A 27,295-nucleotide genomic window follows, 5' to 3' on the forward strand; every position below is an offset into this window, starting at 1 on the left:
TTCAGTGCCATGATGGGATACTGGAGATAGTTAGGAACAGGAAAGCACACTCAGTGCCTTTTGGTATCACTTGGTGAGTCAGGAGATACCAAAACACACACCATTAACTTGGCAGCTAGTCTATGAAAAGAAAGCTATACAAAAAACAAAGCTGAGAGTTTGCTGACATAACAAAGAAGCTGACATTTACAATGCACTAATTGCCTCTAGATGCATTAAGTAAATGGGATATAGAAAGGAAATAATTTTTTCTAAATTCTTGTATTTGTGGTCATTTTTAGAGTACCTCCTCTCAAGAACAGGTGAATCTTTTCTGTGTGAAATTTGTTTGCCTTTTTAGTTGCGTTGCTGATGTCCATTTAACACAAAACCAGAGTACTCTCTGCCCTGTACTCTCTTACTTTTTGTTCTACAGCAAAGTCATCCAAATCCTGCACACAGCAGCAGAGCAAGGAGGGGACCATGGAAGTGGAATGAGGAGGTCTCAAGACACTGTGATGGCATCTACCCTGATCCCAGAGTCTGATTGAACAGCACCTTTCAGAGCACAGCAATCTTTGAAAAGTAGCCTCTGAAAGATTGATAAATTCAGCAGTCACATGAGGTGAACGAGTACGGCTGATGAGTTTGGTGCCAAAAGGGAGGGATGTTAGAAAATACGATGTCCATTGCTTCTGAGATTGAGATTTCTAAGCAGCTTTGCTTGTTTTGACCCTTCTCCCAACAGAATAGAACAGACTAATCCTTAAAAAAACTTTGATGTTGCTAGTTGCATTAAATTTGTGTAACACCTTAGTATAAGTGCCAAAACCAGAGCAATATGTAACAGAAATTGAATGGCTTTCATCTCTGCTACAAGAACATTAAGGTCTCTCAAGTGGCATACAATAACTGAGAATGGCTTGAAATCAATTTCCTGCTGTCCAAGGGAAACATGAAATTTCCCATGTAAGCACTTTGTTGTTTGAGCAGTAAACATGCAGATTAAAAAATACTGACACCTACTGTATTTTTAAGGGACTGGATAGTACAGAAATGGAGCCATAGTAGTTGAAATGCCAAGAGAATGTACTCATGAAGGTTTAGGCAGCTATAACTCCAGTGAAGAGCTGCAGGAACTTGTGTGGTTTGGATTTTTGAGGGTAACATCTCCTCCACAATATTGTTCTACAAATGTTGGTTAAAAAGTTGCACATGTTTATTTTCATTTAATTTTCAGTGAAACAAAATGCCCATTCACTGAATCAGAAGCTTCTGAAGAAAGGTACAGGTTAACAAAAAAACTTACAAAAATTCTGAAATAAGTTTTGAAATTTTTTTATTTGAACGATTTAAGTGAAATTTGTCTTTTGAATTCCGAATGAATAACAACTAAGTCCATAGTGGAAAATAATGGAAGTGAACAAAATCAGCAGAAAATAATAACAAAAAAATGGCCAGATTATATTTTACTTGAAAGGTGGTTTTATTTTCTTTTCTCACCTCTGTATGCTCTTGGATTTTGCCTATCATCTACTTAGAACAAGATTTCTTTTAAAATTTCAGAATGCATCCTAGAAAGCAAAGTATAATAATGACCCTTTATATGATCCCTTAACAACTCTTCTATGTGACTGCATAAAAAACAATGCTGACCCAAGCTTAACTGTCAAGAAAGTACTTTCTTAAAGAGAGGGAGAGGAATTTTGCCTTCCATAGCCTTACAATATAATTTATAGTTATTTTCATAAATAAGACCTGCAGAGGAAATATTAAAAAGAAATAATAAACCTGATTGTGCACATGCCAGTTTATAAGCCTTGTCTCCAAGGAATTTTCTCCTCCCTACTTTTCAGAGTTATAAAGGAATCTGTAAAATTACATGCAGTATTATATGAGGATCCTATAAAAAAGTGAAATCTTCTCTGAAGATTCTTCTCAAGACACAAATGTACAGAGCATCAACTTCATTTTCTTTCTGAGCATGAGGCAGGTCTATAGGATAAATACAAGACATGGTTGTCTTTCAGTCTTCTTGCACTCTGAGGGGTTGACATAGTCATAGTTCTTTCAAGCTCTTTTTATGCTTATGGATTGATGGGCCAACATTCTTACATGGTTCAGAAGCTGAATCTCAGTTTCATGATCCATAAATCCACAGACTGTGAGCTTTTCTCCTTTATACACTCCAAAGAAGTGAGCAGGATACTGAGTTTTGTGATAGATCCTTCCCTCCAGAGAGGAAGCTGAGCTACCACAGAGCATTTCTAGGGACATGATTTTGCAGCTCAGAAAATTTCCATCTCCTTCCCCAGACACCCCAGGTGAAAAGTCCTTGACATTTCAGAACTGTGGAAGTAGGTAATCCTTGCTTTTCCTCCTCTGCTCAAGCCAGCAGCCTGCAATTCCAAAGAAACTGCAGCTGGTTTTCTCCTTGAGAGATGTGTCATTTGCATGGGAGAAAGGGCTACCTGTGGGCTGGGAAAGCACAGGGTAGAAAAGGTATGTGCTGAGTTCTGCCATTGGCAGCCACATGCCCACCTGCATTTTCTCTGGCATGTGGCCACTGGCACAGGAGAACTACAAAGCACTCCATAAACAGCTACCATCCTCCAACACTGTCAGGAATGACAGACTGCATCAGAGCCTTGCCTGATGATGCTGGTGTGAACTTGGGATCCAGAAGCAGGAGAAACAGTAAACACGTACCACAGGTTCAAAGAGCTGCAATGCCCCTGTTACGCGTATTGTTGCGCCGGTTGGATCAGGTCTTTAAAGCAGATGTCAGCTGCCGTGGCTACTGAGCCTCATGCTCATTTGAATTCCTGGATGGTGTAGCTTTATTTACCTGCCTGGTTCCTACTGGAAGTGTGGAGTGGCACATGTGTGGGTCACCCTTGTGCCTCCACTGTTGGCTATTAGAGCAGCCACCTTTGGCGCTGACTTTCCTTCCAGCTGCTGTCAATGTCCCACTCTGGACTTTCCAGCCAACATCCTCCTTAGGCAGAAAATAGTAACATAAATACCTAATGGGGTTATTACCCTTCAATTGCTTCATTCAGAATGGAGTAAAGCAAGTGTGATATTAAAAAGAACAGAGAAGAAATAAAAGAGAGAGATTAGATAGAAATTAACTAATTCTACAAGTAAGCAAAAGGATTATGGCACTGAGGTGATTACACTGCTTAGACATTGTAAGATCTATCTGAAATCCCTGGAAAGACCAGAAATGAGAATCATGGTGGGGGATACTTAAGGTAGTTTCAGATTTGCCATATTCAAAAAACAGACTTGAATTTGAGATGGTAGAGTTAAATGGTGCTTGTGACTAAAAATTGCTGGAAGCCACGAGAGTCCCTCTGAACAGGATGCTAACCATTATTATTTATGTGTTTGGATGGAATACACAGCTGTTCTTCAGAGGCCAGGCGGAAATTTGTTTTGAATCTGAAGCCTTCCACAGATACGATGCTTCGGAGTGCTCATCTGTGTGTTTTGAAATGTTATATTATTTATATGAAATATTTTATATTTTTAAGGTTTTCCTCTGACATGACAAGAAGTGGTGAAACACCCAAAGTCTTTGGCAGAGTCTAGTGCCACAGAAGTAGGAAAATACAGAGCAGTTGCATCTTGTCATTGCTGTGCATGTGTGGGGGGGAATGTCAGTGTGGTTTGTATGAGGCTGTTAAGCACACACTGCTCTCCTTCCTAGTGACATTTTTTATGTGCTTGTTCTTTTTATTTTATATTTTTATTGCCTACTAAATGGTTTCTTTTGGCTCTGCTTTGTGTGAACCTCAGTGCAAAGAAAACAGTTCTGTTCAGAGAAGCACTTTGCAAACTGCCCTGAGGAGGAGTGAGCTGGTACCTTGTGAGCATATAATTGCTAGCACCATCCTGATCTTGGCTGTGAATCCATACATGAGGATTTCAACCCAGTCATTGCTGAACATGCCCATTTACTTTGTGAAAGGCTGAAAAACAGAAAGGAGCCCTTATTTGTAATGGTAATAACATAGGAACTTTTTGGCACAAGATGCAGAACTCCTGAGGTAATGAACTGGAAAACCCATCTGCTGGTCCAAATGCCATACTTGTCTTTTTGGGAACAAAATTACTGAAAGACTAATAAAGCATAAACCGTCCCTTCCTTCTCTGCCCAATCTGTGTCAGTGAGGCGCTCACTCAGAGGTGCCTCAGAAGAGATGGACCTGGACTCCACAGGAATTACCACCCTGGGCTCAGCCAAGCTCTGTCCTATCTCTGGCAGCTGCTGACACCAGGGACACGGCACATGTGAAGAAACCTGTCCCCTGGCACAAGCTGCCACTTTCTTATCTTTCTCTTCCTGCTCTCATGCTTAACGCAACTTGGATGAATTAGCCATGTACCTTTACTCAGCCTGTAACACAAGTGTATTTCCCAGCAGTTCAGGAGCAGTGAAAATTAATTAAAATTTCATTAGTTAAAGCACTCTGAACCACTCAGGTATAAGTACAGAGCCAAAGTACTGCTCTATTTTCTTTATGAATCCCTGTCGTAAGCTCCTGATTATCTGCATGGCTCAGCTGAGACTTTGCCACCCTCTAGGAATGCACTGCATGTGCACGGTCTGACAAATTTGGGGCTTCTCCTTGTGACAAGAAATGATCCATACTGCATGTTGTGATGGTGCAGGGTGATTTGGATTCACTAAGACTACATCTCCAGAGAGAAAACAGTATCATTACCTGTTGGGAATTAGCAGACCAGATAGAGGAAGAATACAGATTATTCAGGGTGAAAGTACACTGTCTAGTGAGAGCTCCTGGAAGACTTGCAAAGAGATCCCTTGCTTTCAAGTGGCAGAGACTGACTGCTGACAACAAACTTGAGGTGACTCAGAAACACAGTATCTGGTTTTGTCTCAGAAATATGACTGTGACATTTGAAAGTGTCAAATGGAAATGACAACTTTTAACATGGATTTCCCTTAATCGGAATAGATCATGCATTTCATGCTGGAAGTGTTCTGGCTGTTATCTGCTTCTGTGTTATTACATTTTGATATGCCTCTGGTAATGGCTTTAATAAAATGTCTGGAATAGAGCCTGTTAAAGAGTTTTCTTAGATTTAGATGCTCAGATACCATGGGATTGACTGATGAAGAACATCCTTTTAGGACAGTAGATTTCTAAAATAAAATGTAAGAACATTAGGGAAGACCCTCATGTACTACAGCCAGATTTAAAGTCACAAAAGTAATTTCTGCTCTTTGACTATTTATGACTAGAGGAGTAAAGCTCCTTCTAATCTACATCAGTGAAGCATGCAGCATATCCATTCTTACAGCACCGACTTTCGGCTAAAATGAAATAGCTTTGTGACACACAGCTGCAGTTTATGGCATCTTTTTGGATTTCATGGGTAGAGGGAGAGCAAGGACTGTGATTTTCTGAGCGAGACAGGAAGGGCTGTCCAAGGAGCCTCCCTCCTGCTTGTTGGTTCTGAAAGCCGAGCAGCAGTGAGGAGAGCCAAGTATTTGCCAGATATGAAATTACCGGGCTCATTTGTCTTCCACCTTCTACTCCTGTGACATGCTTATTCCTTCCTTCATTTTGGAAAATGACCTTGTGATCCTTGCTTCCAGCATCGCACTATTTCCAGAGCAGCTGCACAGAGAGCAGTGAAAAATCTGCTCCCTGCTATTACAGGGTAAAAGCACTACGAGGGAAGGAAGCACAGGGTGTCCTTGCAGCAGGAGCCAGCTCCTGCTGAAACCTTGCAGCTTGCCACTTAGGAGAGAAGTGCACCTTATCTAGCCATGATTAATGCCTGCCCTGTGGGTGTGCCTGCTCTGTCTTCATTTAAATAACAAATTTTTAAGGCCTGTGACAGACTATAATTGTAAAATGGCTTTTCTGGCCCTCTCCCAGATCTGTGGCTCCAGAGGCCAACATCAGAACGTGCTACATAATTTGGATCAGATACCCTTTGGTTGCAGTCATGGTTAGTGCAATTGCAGCCATGAACAGTGGATTGCCTGGGAAATGAAAATGGTTGGGTTTATAGCAGAAAACATGAGAGGAGGAGGCATGGTGCTGTTCTGAGAGTGGTTAAAAGCAGAGGAGACAAGCATAGTTAGCTGGCCTGTTTCAGTGTGCCTGTGAATCCTTACACATGCATAGCAGGGGGTGTTGAAAAATTTAACAGAATTACTGCTGGGGATTTATCACAGCCTACATACTCTGTAAGCACTTACCTCAGTTTAAGTTCAGACATAGATTAATTTAACCAAATAACTTGTTGACTTTATCTGGAAAAGCATGTTTACATCTTTGTAAGACTCTCAGATTTCTTTCAACCTTTTATGAAATAAACTGCTTTTGGTTAAGTCAGCCCAGCCAGGCTGAGCTCAGTGCTGCAAGCTTTCTAGGGGAGCTTTGCAGTGAGATTCATCATTTGCCTGCTTCTCACATCAGGCTTCCTCTGGCACTAGTAAGATCTGGACACCTTATGTCATATTCTGACATGAACTGGGGGAGATTGAGGCATTATGTTGGCAGAAAGCAGATCTCAGGCAGAAGAGGAACTGGGCCTTTTGAAAATCCTGGGGTTATTTGCATCTACAAGGATGTTTGTAATTATTTCCCTTCCTGTTCACCTGCCAGGTTCTGCTACTGCATCACAAGTTGTGTTATTTAGGTTCGTGGTGAGGTCCATGAAGAGATGAGAAAAGCATCTCCCTGATGTCCCCATCTTTCTGTCCAGAGTCAAAGAATCCTAGAACCACTAAGGTCAAAAAAGACCTCTAAGATTACCAATTCAACCATCAACTTGGCACCACTGACATGTTCACAACTAAACCATGTCCTCAAGTGCCACAGCCACATATTTTTTGAATATTTTCAGGAATGGTGACTCTACCACTTCTCTGGGCAGCCTGTTCCAATGTTTGACAAGTCTTTCCATGGAGGAATTTTTCCTAATACTTGAGCTAAAACTCCTCTGGCACAATTCGAGGCATTTCATTTCCTTGTGTCACTTGTTACCTGGGAGAAGAGACTGACATCACCTCATCAGCCTTTCAGGTACTTGCAGAGAGTGATAAGGTCCCCCCCAAACCTCCTTTTCTCCAGGCTAAATGACCCCAGCTCCCTCAGCTGCTCCTTATGAGACTCGTGCTCCAGACTTGTCCCTGGCTCTGTTGCCCTTCTCTGGACATGGCCTTCCCTTGGCAAGTACTGTGGGACCAAAGCCCCTCCCCATGTTGCTGAGCAGCAGCTGAAGAAGTCAGCCCTCACCAGTTAAATGAAAAATGGCAGGTATTACCTGATATGTGCCTCAACCTTGATGGCAAACTTTGTGGCACAAGTGCTGTGTTTGCATCCCTGCTGAAAAAGCACAAGCTGGTCCAGATCAGGATTTCCTGGATGCTAATTTCATGCAAGTATTGATGTTCATTTCATACAAGTATTAAGCAGTAGTGACACTTGCATGACTGTGTGAGCTAGGAAAAGCAGACATGGGCTTAGATAATGGAGATTTAATATAGCATATCTCTAGGAGAGGAAGGGAATTAGAAGCCAATAAATAGAGAACAAAAATACATGAATGAACCATTCAGCAACAAAAATGTGTATGGCTTGAGTTAAGCCATAGAACCCTGAGCCTGGGAGAGAAAATAAGATATCAAAGACTAAGGCTAAGTCTCCTTATTGCTCAGGGCGTCTGAAGAACATGTAAGATGATGGATGCATTAATTAGCTCACTGCATCTCAGGAGCAGAAATAGTTGGTAGGGTGGCTGAGCCTAAACTAAAATAATCCCAGCATGTGAGAGAGGATGAGCAGGCAGCTTCAAGATCACATAGGAGATGGAAGCAAACAATGTCAACTGTCCAAAAAGAAAACATGGAATAATATATTCAAAATACATAGTAAAAGACTAATCTATCTAATAGTACTTGCTCTTTGCTATGAATTTTAGCTTATTGCTATGCTTGTTCAGTAAAAATATATTTTGCCTTTTCTCTTCCTTATTGATAGCATATGTAACAAGGATGAATATACCAAGTTAAAGGTATGTGGTCAATGCATTCTTAGAAGGGAGTTTTCACTAATTATAATTTGTGAAATAACAAAGAAACTATTATTTTAGTAACTCCCCATGCCCATTTTTACTCGTGTTCACTGTCAGAATGGGGTAATTGCCTTTTATGTGAGACTGATATTGAAACTTAGGAGCATCCCTGGAGATATTTGACAAATGAGGTTTACATGTTTTAGGAAATGGGTTGCAATCACATTTAAGGTATGCATAAATCATCCTAAAACGTAAACCAACAGACACAATTGATTTGGTGTTGGTGAGATTGATTAAATTTCTCATCAAGATAATACAAAAAGAATTTGACAAATAATCCACAGACAGCACAAATGAGCAAACTGCAAGAAATTACTGGATTACTCCACCTTCACACTGAAACCGTAGGAGGATCACACCAAATTAAAAACATCAATTCATATTTAGGTACTAATGCACTGACTTTTCCAGTGGGCTGGAGATTGTCACTACCCATAGACTTCAAAGGGAATTATGGGTGATCAATTTGTATCTTAAAATAGATGTAGGAAGGTTAAGTACGGTGTCTCTCACACAGGGCATCAGCCATGGTGGGATTTCAGTCCAGGAGAGAGTCAGAAAATTTTCCTGAAGGAGAGTTTTCCCTTTTGAAAGGTTTGCAGACAGATGAGTACTGGAGGTGCCTCGTTCTCTTCCTGGGGTTTCAGCTCTGTCTGCAGGCAGGGAGGAAGGGACTTTGGAAGCAGCACCAGGCAGTGCCTTGCAGGATGCTTGAGAATGAGCATCCTTCTTCCTGCTGTGAGAAGGCAGGTGTCAGCTGCCACAGCAAACAATCTCAGGCCTGATCCTAGAGACTGTGCTTTTCTATCCAGACCCCCAGGGTAAGATACTTGTTGCACAAGAGAATTTTTCCACCCCATTCGAGAGGATGACCCCACATTGATCCTAGAGCTAGAAAGCACAAAATCTATAGCTTCACTTTCCTTTCTAAAGTTTGCAGTTTACAGGACAGCTCCTGATCTGCAGGATGTTCTACAAAGACTGTCAAAAGTTAAAAAGCCTGTTACCTCCCTGGGAAATCCCTGTTCCTGCAGGATAAAGGGGCACAGCATGTAGCTGACATCAAATGATGCCTATATACACACATATATAGACACACACACACATGTACAACACCACAAGGAAGTATTTCCAACTGCTTTTACTACTGGTTCACCACTCCTTCCAACTGAATCTTTGCAGCCTTCCACCACAGCCTTCAGCAAGAATGGAAAATCCAGCAGCAGAACCTCAAAAATGCTACCCAGAATATCCCAATGCCTCACTAAATCTCAGCAACAGAGTAATTCAGAGTCACAGTGCCCTGTGATATCCTTATTTGTCATTCCCTTCCCCCACTCCCCCCAAGGTACCTAACACAAAATCTGGCTCATTTTACTGTAAATGTGCACTAGGGAATCTGCTAAATTTGGCTCTATCAATACTGCACCTACACAACTAGAATAAAGAGCTTCAGTGTTTGAACTCAGCCCTTTCTCAAAACTTAATGCACTGTGATGAAACTGAGAGAAAGGGAGGTTACTCAATAAGCTTAAGCCCTTGAGAGACAGAAAAATGTACTGAACAGTAGTTCATATTGTTACTAATTTTAGTCTGATGATCTTTACAGATTGTTTCCCAGGAAGAGTGACAAAAGCAGCAATGTGGTTTCAGCTGTCTGTTCAGAAAGCTGGCAGAGGCAATGCCTGTCTTGCTACCCTACTCTCTGCTGGATCCCTAGCAGAGAGGGTGCTGCTCCTCTGGCAGGCCCCTGCTACTGCAGAGAAAGGATTTAAAGCACCTCACTAAGGCAGGTGGGCAAAGCCCTCTGAGATGCACAGGGCTCCAAGTAGCTGGGAACACCAGTTTAGTAATCTCCTAAGGTTGCTGGCTACCTTCCCAATGCTGGACAGCTTTGCCATGGTCATGTTGGGGTAACCTAGGAGGTACAGCCAGCTGAAATCTCTCTACAACACCAAGGATGAGCTGAAGAGCTGCACAGCTAGCTGGTCATGGGGGAGGCAGGTGGCTATCTTGTTGAAGGGATCCCCAAGCAGGCATGACAGTTTCTGTTCAAGCAGTGGCAGAAAGCAGGTGAACCTGACATTCAGCTGGAGACATTTTCCATCTCACTGCAAATCACCTGCTCTGGTTCATTGTGTAGTGGTGGGCTGGAATGAGCAGCTCTCTGTGAACAGGGGAGAGGCATGAGATGTGAAGACTGTAACACAGCTATTGGGAACACTCAGGCACACTGAGGACTACGGGGACATCAGCATGATTTGTACCAAGTCTAATGGAAAAATCAATTAAGTCATTCTCAAAGAAGAAACAAAGCTGCATTAAAAAATCTTGTCTGGTCAGTGCTATTTACATCTTTAATTGCCAGAAAAGGGGAGAACATCAAAACATGGAGGCAGCTATAACCCGAGTCCCTGTGGAGGAGGGATTGACCAAGTAAGCAAACACTTAAACCAGGACGTGTTTCAGCTCTCTTCATTTTGTTGAGCTTGGAGGGACTGTGTTTAAAGGCTTGGGTGAGCTGAGTGCTAAGGAGCTTATCTGCTGGGGTGGGTCAGATCAGCTATGAGAAGCCAAATTAAGATGGCTTGCATCTCACCTGCTGCTACCACCGTATCTTCAGCCTGTCTGTGCTTGTGGGGATGGATCTGCTTATGCCTTACCTCTGGCAGAGAAGAGAGGCTCCTGAGGAGGAGGAAATGTCTGCTGGAAGCCACACATAGACGTTCAGGGCTGTTTGAAGGATGGGGCGGGTGTCTTAGCCTTTTTGTGGCTCTGACTCTTTGACAAGCTTTGCTCCTCAGGAAGGAGTGCCATTCAGCATCACCAAAAATCAGCACTGGCACTCCTGAATCTTAGTAATTAGCAAAATTAATTATTAAAGATACAGAAAATAACACTAGCAAGGAATCAGCAGGGTTTGCTGATTACTCTTTCCATTTGGTTCCTAAATGCTGCTGGGGAGCTGGAAGCCAGTTTCAGGTAACTTACACTAGTCCAGATTCTCATCTTCACCCACCCCAGAGCTGTGCCAATTTGAGATATTTTTGGTTTGAAAAGAGTGTAAATGAACTGAGAGTTTGGCTCACGGGTGAGGATTGGATAACATGATGACAGAAGGGCTTTATAAACATTTATTATTCAAAATCTCTTCTGCAAATGTGAACACGCCTAGGCAATTATCTTGCTTTAGCCACAGATGGGCAATTTTGATGCAATTATTATGCACCTTCAGTACTACAAAGCTTTCAGTGCCGTTCCTTTTGAAAATGTCTGAATTAAACAGAATGAAAAAACTAATGAACTATTGCATCTTTTTCCTGTCAGCTGCACAACATCTTATAGATGCCATCAGCATGCTTGAAAGTGGAAGAACTGCGTGGTCATGGCTGTTAGCCCAAAGGCTTGCAAAAGCTGAGTTTTTTGCTGAAGACAAACCCATCTGTAGGCTTCCGTAGCTGAATTACTTGAGGAAGGATAATTTGTTGTTGCACACTCAGATCATGACATGAGACTTTATTTGTCATCTCTTTCTCTAGTATCCCTAATGAGATGTTACTACATGTCCCCAGAACCTGCGGTTATTTACTGTTCTGTGCTAGACAAAAGCTTTTTGAGACTCCAGATACCAGCCACATAATAGCGGAAAGTGTCTGAAGCCACATTGACAAAGAGAACAGTTTGTTTTTAGCACAATTGCTATGGAAGAAATACACTTGTCTCCATTTTCTTGAAATCACTTGTGTCTGGTTTCGTGCAGCAAACACATCCAGGAAGCCAGCTGTTTTTTGTTTTGTTTTGTTTTAATCCTTAAAACAAAGCAAAGCTCAAGAAATATAAAGCAGCAGACAAGTTAGTTTGCAACTTGGCAGCCAAAAGTAAAGTCCACAATTAACTATACATATAACTGGCACAATTTTCAAGAGCGACTTCCTCATTATGACTCCTGTTCACCTGAAAATAAAGCAAATTCACTGCTTACTTTTGAAAAGACTGCAAGAAGATACATTTAGTAGTTTGGCAAAATTTAGTTGCACATTCATTATTGTTAAGAAACAAATCCATTAACACATGAAATAACTCTTGGTGGTACGATTATATCTTCCCTAGGTGGCTCTGAGTGACTTATCTACACCTCTATAACTTGGATGGCTGCTGAGCCAAACCAAGCCCTGGTGTATCCCAGGCTAAAAGCCAGCAGCCGGCCACAGGACTCTATACATGAGCACTGCTACAAGAAGCACACTGTCCACTGAAATCACACAGGATTTATTGAGCCAGCTTAGCTCATAGAGCAGCTATAAGTACTATTACTCGTGCAAATGTTACGTTTCAGCAGAGCTCATATACTCTGCTTCCACAAAACACAGTATTTGGCCCACCATCTCTGGTTCCTAAGCATTCACTAACTACTCTTTGAGGTTCTTCTTGGTTTTCAAACTCCTGACTGCTCACCAGCACACTGAGAAAAATCACTTTCCTTGTTTCAAATACCTCCCTTACTCTGCTTGATGCCACTTAGCTTTTTCCTCACCTTCCTCAATTCATGGTTTAGCTGATCTTTATCACACTCCTATACAGTTATCTGTCTTACATGATCATGAGTACAACTCTGCTACAAAATCCATGTGGAACTTGGTAAGGCATAGGAAAAGTATAGCATAGGATCTATCTGGAACTACAGAAAAGTAGTTTTGTAAATTGTCTGAAAAACCTATGAAATCAATAGAGCTCTTTGTTAAATGCTGTAAGTCTTTCAGACTGTTTGCCTTAATTGTTAATAATTTCATGAGCAAGGGTAGGTCTGCATGCATTTTAACAGAAAGCAGCTGATCAGGGGTCTGTATGTCACTACATCCTCTTCTGGCACACAATTTTTCAACACTAAGTTTTTCTATTTCACTTCTCGAGAATCAAAAGAAACTTCAAAAAAAGTAGTGGGGAGGATCAAGGTGAATTTCAGTCTGGTAAAAACCTGAGCTTCCCTCTGCAAGACAAAGTACATCTAAATAGTTATTAACTTGATATTTCTAATATTCAGTCAGACAGACAATTTCTGATAGAAATCAGGAAGAAATTAGTTGCTGTGAGGGTGGTGAGGCACTAGAAGAGGTTGCCCGGAGAAGCTGTGATGCTGCATCCCTGGAAGTGCTTAAGGTCAGGCTGGATGGAGCTTTGAGCAATCTGGTCTAGTGGGAGGTGTCCCTGCCCATGGCGGGGGAGTTGGAACTAGATGATCCTTAAGATCCCTGCCATTCTGTGATGAAATCAGCATTCTGTCATGGGGCTCAGTGGAATTATTCTAGATAGGGTCAAGTGCTGCCTGTACCCATCACATTTAATAGAGAGAATTTCATGGAATACTGAAAATGCTAGGTGAAAAATTATTTGATTATTAAAAATAAGTTAAGCTCTCCATTTTGTGGCTTAATACAATTTATTTTTAAATTTCAAGGTTAATAAAAAAATCAAATGTTTCCTGTTTGAATCAACATATCTTTGCCTGAGGACAGAAAAACATTTAAGATGGCTGCGGCAAAAAGGGGAAAACAGAATCAGAAAGGGTACATTCACGGCAATATGTTCAGGTACGTGTAATTTTGGGATATCCTAGAGACAGCACAATAAAAGATATCAGAATAAAAGCACACCTACATTTAATAACACTTCTGCCTCATTCAGTGTCTGCAGACCACTAATCTTTAACAAAATTAAAAGACAGATATGATGTGGCTCTGCATTGAGCAGGTTGGACTAGAGCTGCCTCCCCAGGCCTCAACAGCTAGAATTATGCCATGATTCTGTGACCTGATGTTCAGGGTATCATGGTGAGATGGTCTAACAAGACTACCACTTATTAGATGGAAAAAATATCAGACAACATAACAGAGCTGTAGTTTCATTTTTCTTCCAGTCAGTCTTAAGAGGTACTGAAAATAGAGGTGAAATTTTTTGCTATTTTCTAGTGTCCTATTGAATAGGAGTATTTCATATTGGAAGAATTATCTTTCAGTACTTGGAAATCTATATGTACTCCAGCTGAAGGTATAATAAGCCAGACTAGTGAGGAAAGTTGCAGTTTCAGTGCAAGATACAATTTTCATTTGTCCTGGCTGGCCTCTATAGTAGATACAGTGAGGAGAGTTAAGTTTAAAAAGTGCAGTATTTTGTTGAAGCAAAACATTTTTTCAGATACAGTGCAAGGGCAAATGCCACATGATGTAGAAGAAAAAGACGTAAGACTCCTTCTCTAGCAAATGGACCTGGATTTATATCATCCAAGGTGTCTCACCTTAGTAATGTACTACATGAAGGTTAATAATACTCTGCTGCTGAAGGGGGACTCATGGGTGCTTGAAGAGATTTGAGATCCCTGAGGCTTAACAATTGAGGATGCTGAAAGAGATGGAGAATGCAACCCTTCACATAAGGCTTCCAGAAGCCCAGTCCCCCAGTGGAAATCTGAATGTTACACTCAGGCAGTGGAAGGTTTTTGAAGATATTTGAAGGTAACATTGCAACAAGCTCTAACTGCTTGTGAAATAAACAGTTTCAGTAAATGAGTAAAAAAGCTCCCAGTTCCAAAAAGAGGGGACACAATTTATAAATTAACAAACCACAAGCAACCAACACCAGCTCTGGGTGGGGAAGAGCTCAGTCAGAGATATGAGGAACAGGGAACAGATGATGAGCCACAGGACTCTTAGCATAGGCTTGCTTAGGCAAGAGACCCAAACGATATGGCAATGACCATTAAGCCATAAAGGCAATGAAGCTCCTTCCTTTAAACTCACTGTGTTGTAGCCCTGACCCCAAGGACTGGGAAACAAACCAACAGGAAGATTGATTCCTTTTCTACAGCCAGGATGAAGAGAAGCAGTCTTCACTGTCACCCAAAGCAGGTGAACAAGGTAACAAAACTGTACGTTGTTTGGCTTTCCCATTTTTGGATCGGATTCTCTGGCAACAAACTACTATTTGGAAAGGTATTTTAGCATTGGAAAACAAAATGGTTGTACATGAGTGTGTGAACACATATATGAACCTGTCTGCCCATCAGCTCATACCTTAACATTATTTCCCACCAAAAGCCATTATGGATGTAATACAGACATACAGACAACATTATGTAGCTGGTTGACAGGGTTTTTCAGTTTATGATGCCCTGTTCATATACCTCTGTTGCTGCCAACCTACACCTTTGGCTATTTGTCCTTTTTTGCCACTTACAGCTTTGTCTGGCAAGCAAGGGTGGCCAGCTCCAGGAGACCTGGGCTGAGCAGGATTGTCAGTCAGGTACATGTGCATTTATATGAGGCTGTCTTTTCATACAAACACAAACAATCCTGGGAAATCTGGACACAGTCCATAACCACTAGGCAGCTGGACAAATAGGTTTTTTCCACTTCTGTAGTACTGCCAGCCTCCAACACTTCTCACTGTATCATCCATCTTTATTGAGAGCTGTTAATTATAGCTACAAAGTCTGTTGCCATACATGCACTTTCCTTTTTTAAAGCAGCTTTAAAGGTAGATGCCTTCAAGGTATTTTGACACAGATCTGCGCTGAAAGAACAAAAGCAGAATTTCTTATCATTCCTTCCTGGGTTTTGTTGTTATTTTTGTTGCTGCTGTAAACATCATGGAGAATCTATCTAGGACAGTTCCCATTTAATGAGTTTGTGCACTGGGGGTCAAGGCACTTGGTGTGGTGACCAAGGTAAACAACATTCTTCAAAAAGGCCACCTGTGAAACCTTCTTCCATGTTGTGATGATTGGAAAAACAGCAAACCCATGCTCACCTCAGCTTTCTGCTTCATCCTCTATGCAGCAAACACAATCACACATGCTTTTCCCAGTTCTTTTTTTCCCTTTTCCAGCCATAAAATACAGCTACTTTTCTGTTTGTGTGTGCAGGTCATGCCTGGAGGCAGGAAAGGGAGGAGGTGACCCGAGGTCTCTTCAGCCTGGCTTGCTTTTGTCCCATGGTCTCAGTGAGTGCAGAGAGGTCAGATCATCTTGGGTGGGACCAGCAGAGGCAGATTTGCTCTTGAGGTCTCCTGAGAAAAGCCTTAGCTGTGTGGGAGCTTGGCAGCTTGCTTAAGTAACCAGAGGCAGTGTTAATGAAATGCAGTTCAACTACTGACCAGAGAGAGATCATTCAGTGCTGCAAGACACAACATTTTTTTCCAAGCAAAAGCCATTACATAAATACATTGTTTTCATAGCACATGCCCTGTCTGCAGGTAACAAGAACAATTACTTTTCTTTCTAGTCCTTGCCTCAAGCGCTGTTACCTCATAGGGGGCAGATAATGTAATTATTTTGAAGCATCTGTTCAAGCCACAGCAGAGGAGACAAAAGTAATGGAACAACAAGACAAAATTACAGGACATACTTAATTCAATCATCCTTGGAATGATTTTGCAAACCAGGCTCAGGATTAAAGAATGTGGGCTTCTCCTGATCAGGCAGTAGCCAATTTTTATTCAAATTAGCACTTCCCAATAGTTCAAAAGCCCGGAAGAGGTGATTCTCAACAGATGAAGGCTCTTCAGATTAAGGGAAAGCTTTTCACAGGACATGAATGTTAAGCTCTTTTCAGAACATCACAGTCTGAAAAACAAATGCAAACTCCAAGTATAATTTGTGAGATTAAATTAGAAAGGACTGGTGTCCTAAAGAAGGACCCATGGCCATTTTTTCACAAAAGCTAAGACATGAGTTCTCAGAGACAGTGTTAGCTACCTGAATAGAAGGAATTAGCAAATCAGTCAAACAGAATTTTAAAATAAATCTCTCAAAGGTATTTCCAGGAGGTTTAGAAAAGGAGATAAGCATATGAATGTCACCTCATGTTCCTGAGGCCACCATGCAGGTTTACCATTGTGAGAGCTACCTCCAGAGAAGCTAAGACTGGGCTATTAAGTTTGTGGCTTTCTCAGCCAGTCACATCAAGAGTCTGATGCAGGTACCAAGCTCCATACCATGCATTTGAGGGAGAGAAAAATTATCACCTTCACCGTGGTCCAGGAGCAGTTTTTTAAGCTTTTCATTGGAAGACATTGAGACAAGCAGTATCTCAATTCTAGTTAGGTGCCTAAATCTGGGATGGTGGAGGGCTTCCACTTAGCAGCCAGTTTGACCATGGCCTTGTATCTTTCTCCTTGCCTTTCCCTCCTGTTTACCCGACATGCCTCATATTTGTGCTTCTGCAGTAGGTTTTGCTCTCCCTGTGAATTCTGTGGGGAAACCAGATGTTCAGCTCCAAGCTGGCAGTGCTGGAATATGTAGTGTGACATTTCCTCCCTAATCCAACCCCTAGTACTGTCTTCAGAGGAGACCGATGTGAACAGGAGGCTACTGTAGAAAAACTCTAGAGCTGTTACTTTCTCAGGAACAGGCAGTCTGTAGAGCATATTTTTGAGAGCTGGCTGAGAAAATTTTGTTTCAGGAGGTATAAAGACCAAGGGACCATGACATTAATCATCTAAGAAAACAAGTGTCCCCAAAGATCAGCTGGAACCACGACTCATGGAATCATCTGGCCATAGTACAGAATAGCTGTATTCTGTCAAGGCAGCAGCAAGAAGCCACCTCCAGAGCCCCTGTGGGGTGATGGCACGCCCATCCCACCTCGCATGGGGACACGCTTTCCTCTTCAATAGACAAGAAACAGCAGCTACTGCAGGTTTCATCAAAAAGTGGTAAATACTTGACTTGAGAAACAGAAGTTAACAACAGCATCACCCTGAGCTCAGTGGCTTGGGCTTCAGCTGAGCTAAGCCCAAATGGATGCCCCACGACCACGCATGATGCCATAGGGACAGCAGGCTGGACACATGCCCACCAGCACTGAAAAGTGCATATTCACTGAAAACAGTCAGAGAAGTGATACAGTAGTCCATCAGTAACACAACATTGCCAGCAGCTCAGATAAAGATGACTACAAGTATCATAAACCTCTTGTACAATATCCACATCTTATTTTAATTAATTGTTTTGATACCAAGCACAAAGGTGAGTCCTGACAGATGACCATAGAGATCAAACTGATCTCTTGTTTTAGACAGCAAACTGATTTAATCTGGACTTAATCCTAACTGGTTGAACTCTGGTAAGAATCAGATGCTTTCTCTTCTAATTTCAATGGTTTATTTAGTTTCTGGGTTGGTTGTTTATTTATTATTATTTATTATTATTATTATTATTATTATTATTATTATTATTATCATCATCATCATCATTATTATTTTCCATAAGAAGCTAATGTGAACTTGAAATGTAAAGTGATTTTATTTTGAGGAACACAAAGTAAATAGGTAGTATTTTAAGGATAATGTTCTGAATTAGACAAATAGAGTTTATAAACTGAAGTTTTTTGAAAGAAAACATGTTTCATTGGGTGACATTTGCTAAAAACACTTGCATTTGTCATGTCTTGATGCCTCCACAGCTTATTTATGACTCTCTTAATGCTGTCTGCTCTGGTGGCGAAGCTCCCATCTAAGTAGTAATATAAATCAGCAGGATGCCAAAAGTTAACCACACTGCAACATTTTAATGCTGCTGGGTAAGAGAGACTCACGAACACAAACCACCGAAAAATCGATAGTAAAACAGCATCCAGTCATGCCAAATGGCTCTGACCTTCTTTCCCCTTAGAGCTTCATCATGGCCAGGGGTTTGGTTACCAGTGGGGTTCTCTGCCTGCTGCAGAAAAGCAGGGCAGTATCCACGGCGCAGTGAATTGCACTTCATATGAGACAGGATCAAACTAATGGACTCAAGTCCTTGTATCACTGGGGGTGATGGCCAGTGTCTCGTCTTTTCCATCACAGCAGAAATACCTGTGAATGCCTGTGAATACCTGTTTCACACCTGTGAAACACATTTAGAAACTGGCCCACATTCTCCTGAATCTCAAGTGAAGCTATGGCACTGAAACTTCATGGTCCCTGAAGAACCAAATCTCAATTCTGAGCCCATGGGCATACATATCAAAAGCGACTTTTGTGAAGTCAATATGTTGGTACATCAGAGTAAGTCCTCTACCATTGTTGCACCAGTATTTTGATTCAGTTTCAAATACATAACAATACTTCAGTGTTACCTGCAACATTTTCTTTATTTTCACAGAAAAATCTTCAAATTCTGGAAGATGAATGACAGATAATTTGGGGGCAATACATAGACAAAACTCTGAATCAGTGAAAAAGAACATTCTCAAACACGTTCAAATGTGGATGCAGATCAGTGCAGGGACTGCACTGTGATGATTCTTTCATTCAGACACCCAACATATCAGGTGCATTCAAGGTTTCAGAAGAGATTTAGTTCTAGCTTCTGGTGTTTTCTAAAGCTTTACAAAATAAAAATCAAGACCTAAACTATAAGTAAATAATCCTGCAAACTATTCTTGAAAGCCCATTCCATTCCTTCTCAAAAAAGTCATTAGATAAGACTATACCATCAAAATAAACAAGCTTTCTGAGGTAGTTTTCTAAAATGTAAACAAGCCCCTCCATTATTCCTCCCAGCTGGAACACAGAGGGTGAATCTTTATAAAAGGCATGTTTTCTGCCCAGAGATACACAAAGCTAAGCAATATCTTGCAGAGATTTTAATTTAATCTTTCATGTAGCCAGGGAGTTTTAAGCCCTAGTGCTTTTAATTTATGTTACCTCATAAATTAATAATGTAGGTATGATGGAAGATAGCTCATCAGATTAAATGTGTCATTTTATAAAGCAGTTTGGAAGCAGAAAGTATGAAGTACTCTTAAATGATGCATTAGGTGCACAAATCATTACATGCGTTATTTCTGGGCTGGACAATGGTTGAAATGAGTAAGAATTTAGTTACAGTAATTTCATTTTAAGGTAGTGAGCACTTGCACAAGAAGTAGCAGTGATGCTGACCCTGGCATGCTCTTCTGTGACCTTCCAGAGCTCTCTGTATCACTTCCATGCACACAGTCCTGCGCCACGACACCTTTGGTAGCAACCATGGGAGAGGTTCTCCCTGAGCAGTCTACACTTGGGCACAACCCTGGCAGCATTTGATGGAGCTGCACAGGGAGTACAGAGCAGTTAGAAGTGAATGCATCAGTTCTGGTTTGCTATGAAGAGTGGCTCTCTCCCCACAGTGTGGACATGCTGAGAGTCTACTTCAGATAAAACAGCAAGTTCCTTACCATGCAATATGGTTCAGTCATAAGTCCTTAATACTTCACATTGTGGCCTAGTACTCAAAATCTGATAAAGAAACTTAATAAACCTGCTCTTACATTCAATGTGTCTCTAAAAAAATTTGGTGGCAAATTTACTACTGTTATACATCCTATTAAAAAAAAACAAACCCATCTGGTTTTCTGTCATAAACCAGCTGAAAACTGGTTTATGTTCATGACAGGTATGTTCTTTTGTGAGATTACAAAATGTAAAAATTAATGTATTTACTTCATAGTAAACATACTGGTACAATACAATAGGAATTTAAAAACTGTAATAAACCATAAAATCTATGCAGGAGGGACTACACATCTATTCACTGTTGCTACATTTTATGATCCCCCTTTTGTGTATTTTTCCTGGTGGTTGCTGATTTTTATATGCCTTATAACTGTATAGGGAGGTAGCCAAAGCACACCTGCTGGCTCCAGCACCTTCAGGAAGGGGCGGTGTGAAAGCACTGCCTGTGCCACATGGAGGGGAGGCTGAGCAGCCCAGTCCTGCTGGGGTGGGTGGGTAGGTGTCCTGGGGGAGCTTTCCTGCCAAAAAACATTAGGTACCTGTGGATTTTAGCAGCCTGTGTAGGCAAAATCTGAGAACCCCTTCCTTTTCTACTTCACTGCTAAGGTGACTTAAATATCATATTTCCACCTTCTCCCATTATCACCTTTTAATTTATCTTGTTCCAAATTCCTGCCAGAGATCTCAGGTAAGATGTAAAATATAGATAAAAGTGAAGGATAAAAGAAATAGAAAGTGATTATGCCAGTTTTTTTACAGTTCTAGGTCACAATTGTCTTCTTTTAACTACCCAGAAGTCTGTGAAATATCTCCCTACTGTGTCCAGCCATGCCTGGTCTGCAAGCTTTCCTGAAGATGGTGATGCTTCATATGGAGCAAAGTCCCTGTGCACCTCTTTATATATCTGCACACATACATAACATGGAAAAAGGAGGAATAATTAGGAGGTGAGGCTGGACTGCAATGCTTGGGTTTACTGCCATATACACGTGACAGCTGTAATGGAGCAAACAGATGAACAGTAAATAATTTCACAGTAACTTGGTGCAGCACCACCAAAACGCCTCAGTGTAGATAGGGGACATGCTGAGGCAGACACTAGGTAAATACATGGTAAGGGGGAGTCCTCCCTCCTCCCTGAAGGACTGGCTCCTCCAAAAGAACAGAGAGTACAAGGAAATCAGAGGTCTGCAGTGACTTGCTCCAAACCACAGACCAAACCTGCAGCAAAGCTGGGAGCTGCAGCCGCATCTCCAAATGCACACATCTTCCCTGACACCCAGAAAAACCTCTCTAAGTTAACCCTATTCAGTCTGCTTGTCAGACACACAAACACACACTCTTTATGAAGCCTGGGCAAACCTACTGCTAATCATGTCCCCCTGCATCCCAAACAGGCTGCAGGGCTTGCACCTGCTCTTCAATTCAGCCTTCATTTAATTAATGAAAGACATAAAACTACCAACTGTATCAATTTACTGCAGCAATGAGTACAGTGCTCTGGGTTTTTAACCCCAGGGAACTGGAAAACCACAACTGCTCACCCCAGAATTCAGCAGTATTTAAAACATTATCTGAGAGCAGCTGGGAAGAAAAATACTTAAAACCAAAGAAATAAAAAGGTATTTGCTTTTAGGCTAGCATTTGTTGCTGTTTTTAGATTAAGCTGTAGCTTTCTGTAACCTCCATATTCCTCTTATCTCTGAAGCAACCACATTTGCTGTGAACAAATACAACCTGAAAACTGAAATCCAGGAAACACGGCACTCAACAAAATGCCTTTAGAATGTCTAGATCCTGCTCTAGAACCTGTGGTGAATGGTCATATCCATTATCTGCAGCCCCCACATTATGTAAATGTTGAAGAAATCGTAATGATGGCTAAGCAGTAAAATTTCTTAACCCTAGACATCTGAGGTAGAGCGTTTCCTGAGTAACGTGGTTTCTTCGATTTTTCATGTAGTAAGTTTCCACCTTGCTGCTGCGCAGCTGGGAGCTGAGAAATGTGTACTTCTTACTGTTTACTTTTCTAAGCTACTTCATTAAAAGTCTATGAGCCCCACTGTGTAACAGAAGGGGAAAAGGTTGTTCACATCCTTCCACGTATCAGGGAAGCTCTCTGACATGGGACATCTTGATGGCTGAGTCATCCCATCTGTCCCAGACACCTCTCAGGCCAAAATGAGCAGAGCAGAGCTGAGGGAGTGCTCAGTGAGAGGCAGTCCTTCAAGCAGACAGAGCATCCTCAGCCTCTCACGGAGGACAGGCACTCAGGGCTTTCCATGAAGGACTCAGGCTTTGCGGGTTTGGCTTGCTCTAACGACAAGGTGTGCTGAAGACAAAGTGCTGCCTTTGGTTATGACTGCGCTTCCTCCCGGAAATAAACATAACAGCTCAAGTTTAACTGGGATCAGAGCTTGGCCTTTGATGTCAAGGGCGTAGTGCCAGGAAAATACTGCAGTTCTTTTTGTTCAGCTATTCAAGGCTCTGCTCTAGACCTGAGCTTGGAAAAGAAAATCTTAACTTACTCAGAGACTGACACAGAAGTCAGCCATGGGTAGGGGAAAGAGATATTAATTAAAAAAAAAATGTTTGCAGAAAACTCTGGATAAATAACTACAGAAAATGCAGACTTTCATTACATGACTTGCATGTGTTGGAAATAAATCTGGATTTCTTACTGGAGTGAAATTATATTAGGAATAATAATAGCACCTAACATAGGACACACAATGAACTCAGACCATCCTTTAACAGACCTGGAGAGGATACAAACACAAGTTTGATGGAACTGACTGATTTGAACAAAATGTCTGTGAAATGCAGAGCAGCATGCAAGAGCCACAGGATTAAAAACAGAAGCTCCCATACCTGTATCTTTGTTTTGGAGACTGCTTTTCAGCTGACTTAAAAACATGTCCAAGATAATACAAAGGAAAGAATAAAAAGTTCCAGTTTGTTGCAAACCACGTTAGAGTGAAGGGTGCATCGAATTTCTTAAAGGTCAGTTTTGCTAGCTGGGTTGAACCCGACCAAGAGGAGCAGACACCCAGGACCACGGCCACACCCCAGAAAATCTTCTTGAGTTGCGTCACGGAACATTTCCAGCAGCAGCGGTTCACCCTTCCACCGCCTTCCGCCCCAGCTTGCATCTGTGCTTCGGCTGGGGCTGGAGACTCCCGGGAGCGCTCATCCCCTGCAGAGGAGAAAACACATGGCTTACTAAGGAAATCCATCCTGCATTTTAGTTTTCAAATCTTAGGCCCTTCTGAAGTCACGTGGAGCTTTAGGAGCAAAGGAGCCCACCGGATCTTGCCACAAAATGTCCTTTGTTTTTAGATCATTGCAAAGCCTCTGGTTGAACTGAAGCATAATTAGAATGCAAATAACAATTATCACCTCTAGATTTAGAAGCCGTTGGGTAAAATGAAAGTGAAAATTACATGTTGCTTTGATGTACATAGAAAGGCTTAACACACCACTTAAACTCGCGCTGTTGGGATGTGTAAATGAACGAAAAATGTGGTATTGAGTTTGATAAAGCAGCAAGGGGGATTATAACAGCACTTGAAATTGTTATTGTCTTGGAAAATGCAGAAATGGCCAGTTTATGGAATATGGTGTTTCTTAAAAGAGAGGGAAGGCAACATATTTAATCTTGAAGTTAAGCAAAATCACTGCAACATAAATAGTGCATGTGATTAATCATGAATTGGATCACCAGGCATTTCAGTGATCCCTGGAAAAACAGGTCTCCTGTGGTTGTAGCCAGATGGCAAAAACCAGACCAACCACAAAGTCCATCTCTGACCAGGCAATCCTAAGGTTTTTTAATTCAAGTCCTGCACAGCTGAGGCTGGACTGGAGCTTTGTCCCATTATAACTAAGCCTAGCATGCTGCTGGAAATTTTTCACCTAAAAACCTTGCCCCTCCAACCCTCAAACATGAATTCTTAGTCTTGATATCTTACAGCTGTCAGTCAAAAGTGTTTCCAGCCTCTGAATGAATGAGCAAAGGAGGTTAGCTGGTTGAGTTCTCACAGAGATCAAAACATGCTGGCAGACCTCAGTAGCAGGCCACTGCCTTTAGGGCTTTCTACCTGCCTTTCTTGACTTCACCCCATTCAACATCTGCTGAAGTTGTCAGTCACCCACACACAGCACTCAGCAGTGATTTCTCTAAGAGGCTGACTGCAGTTTAGTTGGTCCATTACCTAAAGCAGGAAATAACAGTAGTCCATGTTGAAATCCAGGAATCTACAACTTCAAAACTGTCTAGAATTTACTGCATGCATTGAACGGTGAAAACATGTAAGTTAAACTGGGACAATGAGAGACTGTGATATTGCCAAACATTCATATATATTCAAGGCAGACTAAGAGAGGTCCCCATTAAAAAAAAAAAAATTTAAAAAGTAATAAATAAATAAATCCTTCCTTATCCTGGTGTGAATTAGTATGTGGAATGCAAAATCTCTTATTTCAAGCTAACCTAAATTTGTATTTATATGATCTAATACATTATGAAAGAAAATGTTTCTTTCTATGGAAAGAACTATTTTGCTATTTCCCTACAGATAAGAAATGCATGATCTGAGCTAAAAGTACCATTAGTTTGCCTGGTAAAGCTGTATTTAATAACAAGATAAGATATATTTTATAACTTTATATAAGAAGGATTGTGGCCTTTGTTTGATGGCCTGATATCTAAAAAGAATGTACAGCAGCCAAGACATAAACATCTAGCCTCTTTGTGTGGCTTTCAGAGAGATAAGAATGTTTCTGATCTCTCCACTTATTTCAGTTTTCAATAGAAGATTGTGTGGACAGCCTCCCACATAACAAGAGATGCACCAGCAAGCCAATGGATTGTCCAAAGTTAATGTGACCTTGTACACATTATAATTATACATAATGGAAAAGTTACTACCTTTGGTTACCTGTCAAATGTTTGAATTGAAAAACAGACCGCCTATTAATGCTCAGCTCATTCAATATAATTCTGAAGCATTTTCTTAGTAATGCATTGCTTGTAACTAATGCTTCTTGCCTCACTTGCTGCACAAACTAGTGTCAGGGTTCAGTTTGTACCAAACAAGGGTACACTCATTTCTTTTAACTTCACCATGTAATGGGCAGTTGCCAGTGCTCTCTTTGCTATCCTCCACACAAGTCCCAGAATGATTACCAAATATTTCCTTTCCACTCAAGATTTTCTTCTGGGCATTGTCACTGCAACACCAAACACTTCACACACCCGAAAAAAGTACAGAATCCTTCTTCATCCTTCTTCCCTTGGACCACTGGGTTTCTGGGCACAGAAAAAACAAATTCAGGAAGCCAGTGTGCCAAATGAGAGCTTAAGAGGAGTTTGTGACTCTGTATCAACTCAACTTCACACAGAGTTTATGTTTTTGAAACTGCTTGGAGGGGTATGCAAAAATGGTCCTCCTCCTTGAGAGAGACAGTGGGGCATCTGCCATTCACATCTTTCTGCAGTTACTCCCTGGGGAAACAGGAAACCAGGATTTAAACCACTCCTGCTGAAGATATTTAACATTAGGGAATGTGCCGAAATCCACTAGGATATATGAGATTTTAAGATGAGTCACTGCTGTGGGGCTTCACAACATGGAAGCTGTGTTATTTTTTCTGAAATGAGAATCACTCACAACTGTCTGATGAACCAGACAACATCTGGTAATACAGTGTTGACAGACAGCCCACTACAGACACTGTGGTGAAGATCTTCCCCCCTGTGAAGGACTGAAGCCACCTGCCCAGGTAACCATTGTACTGTGCATGTACACAAGAGTCAGCAGTTCATCTGGACAGCTTGAATATCACTGCCCTCTACTCTGTTCCATGGCAGTTGCTCCCTAAAGCTGAATTTTCTGATGTTTTCTTTTGCTACATAGGCAAAATTACTTGTCTGGGTAACAGAAACATTTGCTTTCAGCAATAGCCAATACTGCATCTATGACTTCTAAAATGAACTTGCACCTGAAAGGTTAACTTTCTAGGGATGTCCATGCTTTTGATGTATTTACAGACTGGAGGGACTAAAAACTTATCCCAGGCACAATGGATTTCATGATGGTAGGGGTAAAAATCACTATCTGATGATTAACAGTTTCAAGCTGAGACTTGTAACATCTGTCAGTATTTGTAGTATCTTTCAGTGAAGCTTTATTGTGTCCTCATGATTGCTTGTGCTGCTGGAGAGTTAGATGCCAAATGGACACGGATTTTTCCAGTAGATGCACCACTGACCTGGAGGATACCTGTGACATAATCTGCCCCCAAAAAATAGATTTTCTTTGAAGAGGGTGGACCCTACATATGATATACACTCATGTGGTCCCATCCCCTCATTTACTGTGGAGGGCACTGGCCTGCCAGCTGGCAAACACAAAATCCAGATCTTTAGTTTACCTTGTCTAGTCCCTGTGTCTCTTCTGGAGACATTTTCCTCACCCAAACCACATGTGCACAGATGGGGTGACACTAAACACATACGTGAAAAGCTTCTTTCTCTCTAACACTGCACAAGAGTCAGCTGGCAACAGAATGCACATGAATTTAAAGATGGAAAAATGTCTTTTTAGAATCGATGAGACAGGACATTGAAGAATTTATTTCTGCAGACTTTTAATGTGTTTCTTCCATTGCTTCCTGCAGCATGCTGACGTGTATGCTACTGTATCCCCCAAAAGAACAAATTAAGATACTGAGGTAGAGGAAAAATGCCTATTTACTAGTTTTGGTTTTTTTGTTGTCCCTTTTGTTCATGCATTTTCCTTTTTCATAAATCCCAAATGGAACCATTCCTCCTCCCTCCCTTTCGGTCCAACCTCTCTCCCATGGCATTCAGAAACAAAGCAAGGAAATATTCTCCAAAGCTACTGCCAATGCCATTAACCTCAGAAAACAG

The 27,295-nt window shown here is 41.4% G+C and overlaps 1 protein-coding gene across 1 annotated transcript in view; it reads right to left on the minus strand.

The window, feature by feature from the left end:
• The window catches only part of SLC35F3 (solute carrier family 35 member F3), a 61,581-nt gene that overhangs the window by 22,434 nt on the left and 11,852 nt on the right, over window positions 1-27,295 (minus strand). Inside the window, exon 2 of the mRNA XM_058836706.1 lies at window positions 23,233-23,557. Coding sequence (XP_058692689.1) covers window positions 23,233-23,557 — 325 coding nt within the window. The remainder of the gene's footprint in view (window positions 1-23,232; window positions 23,558-27,295) is intronic.

The sequence above is a fragment of the Poecile atricapillus genome, chromosome 3, assembly GCF_030490865.1.
Source record: "Poecile atricapillus isolate bPoeAtr1 chromosome 3, bPoeAtr1.hap1, whole genome shotgun sequence".
NCBI lineage: Eukaryota > Metazoa > Chordata > Aves > Passeriformes > Paridae > Poecile > Poecile atricapillus.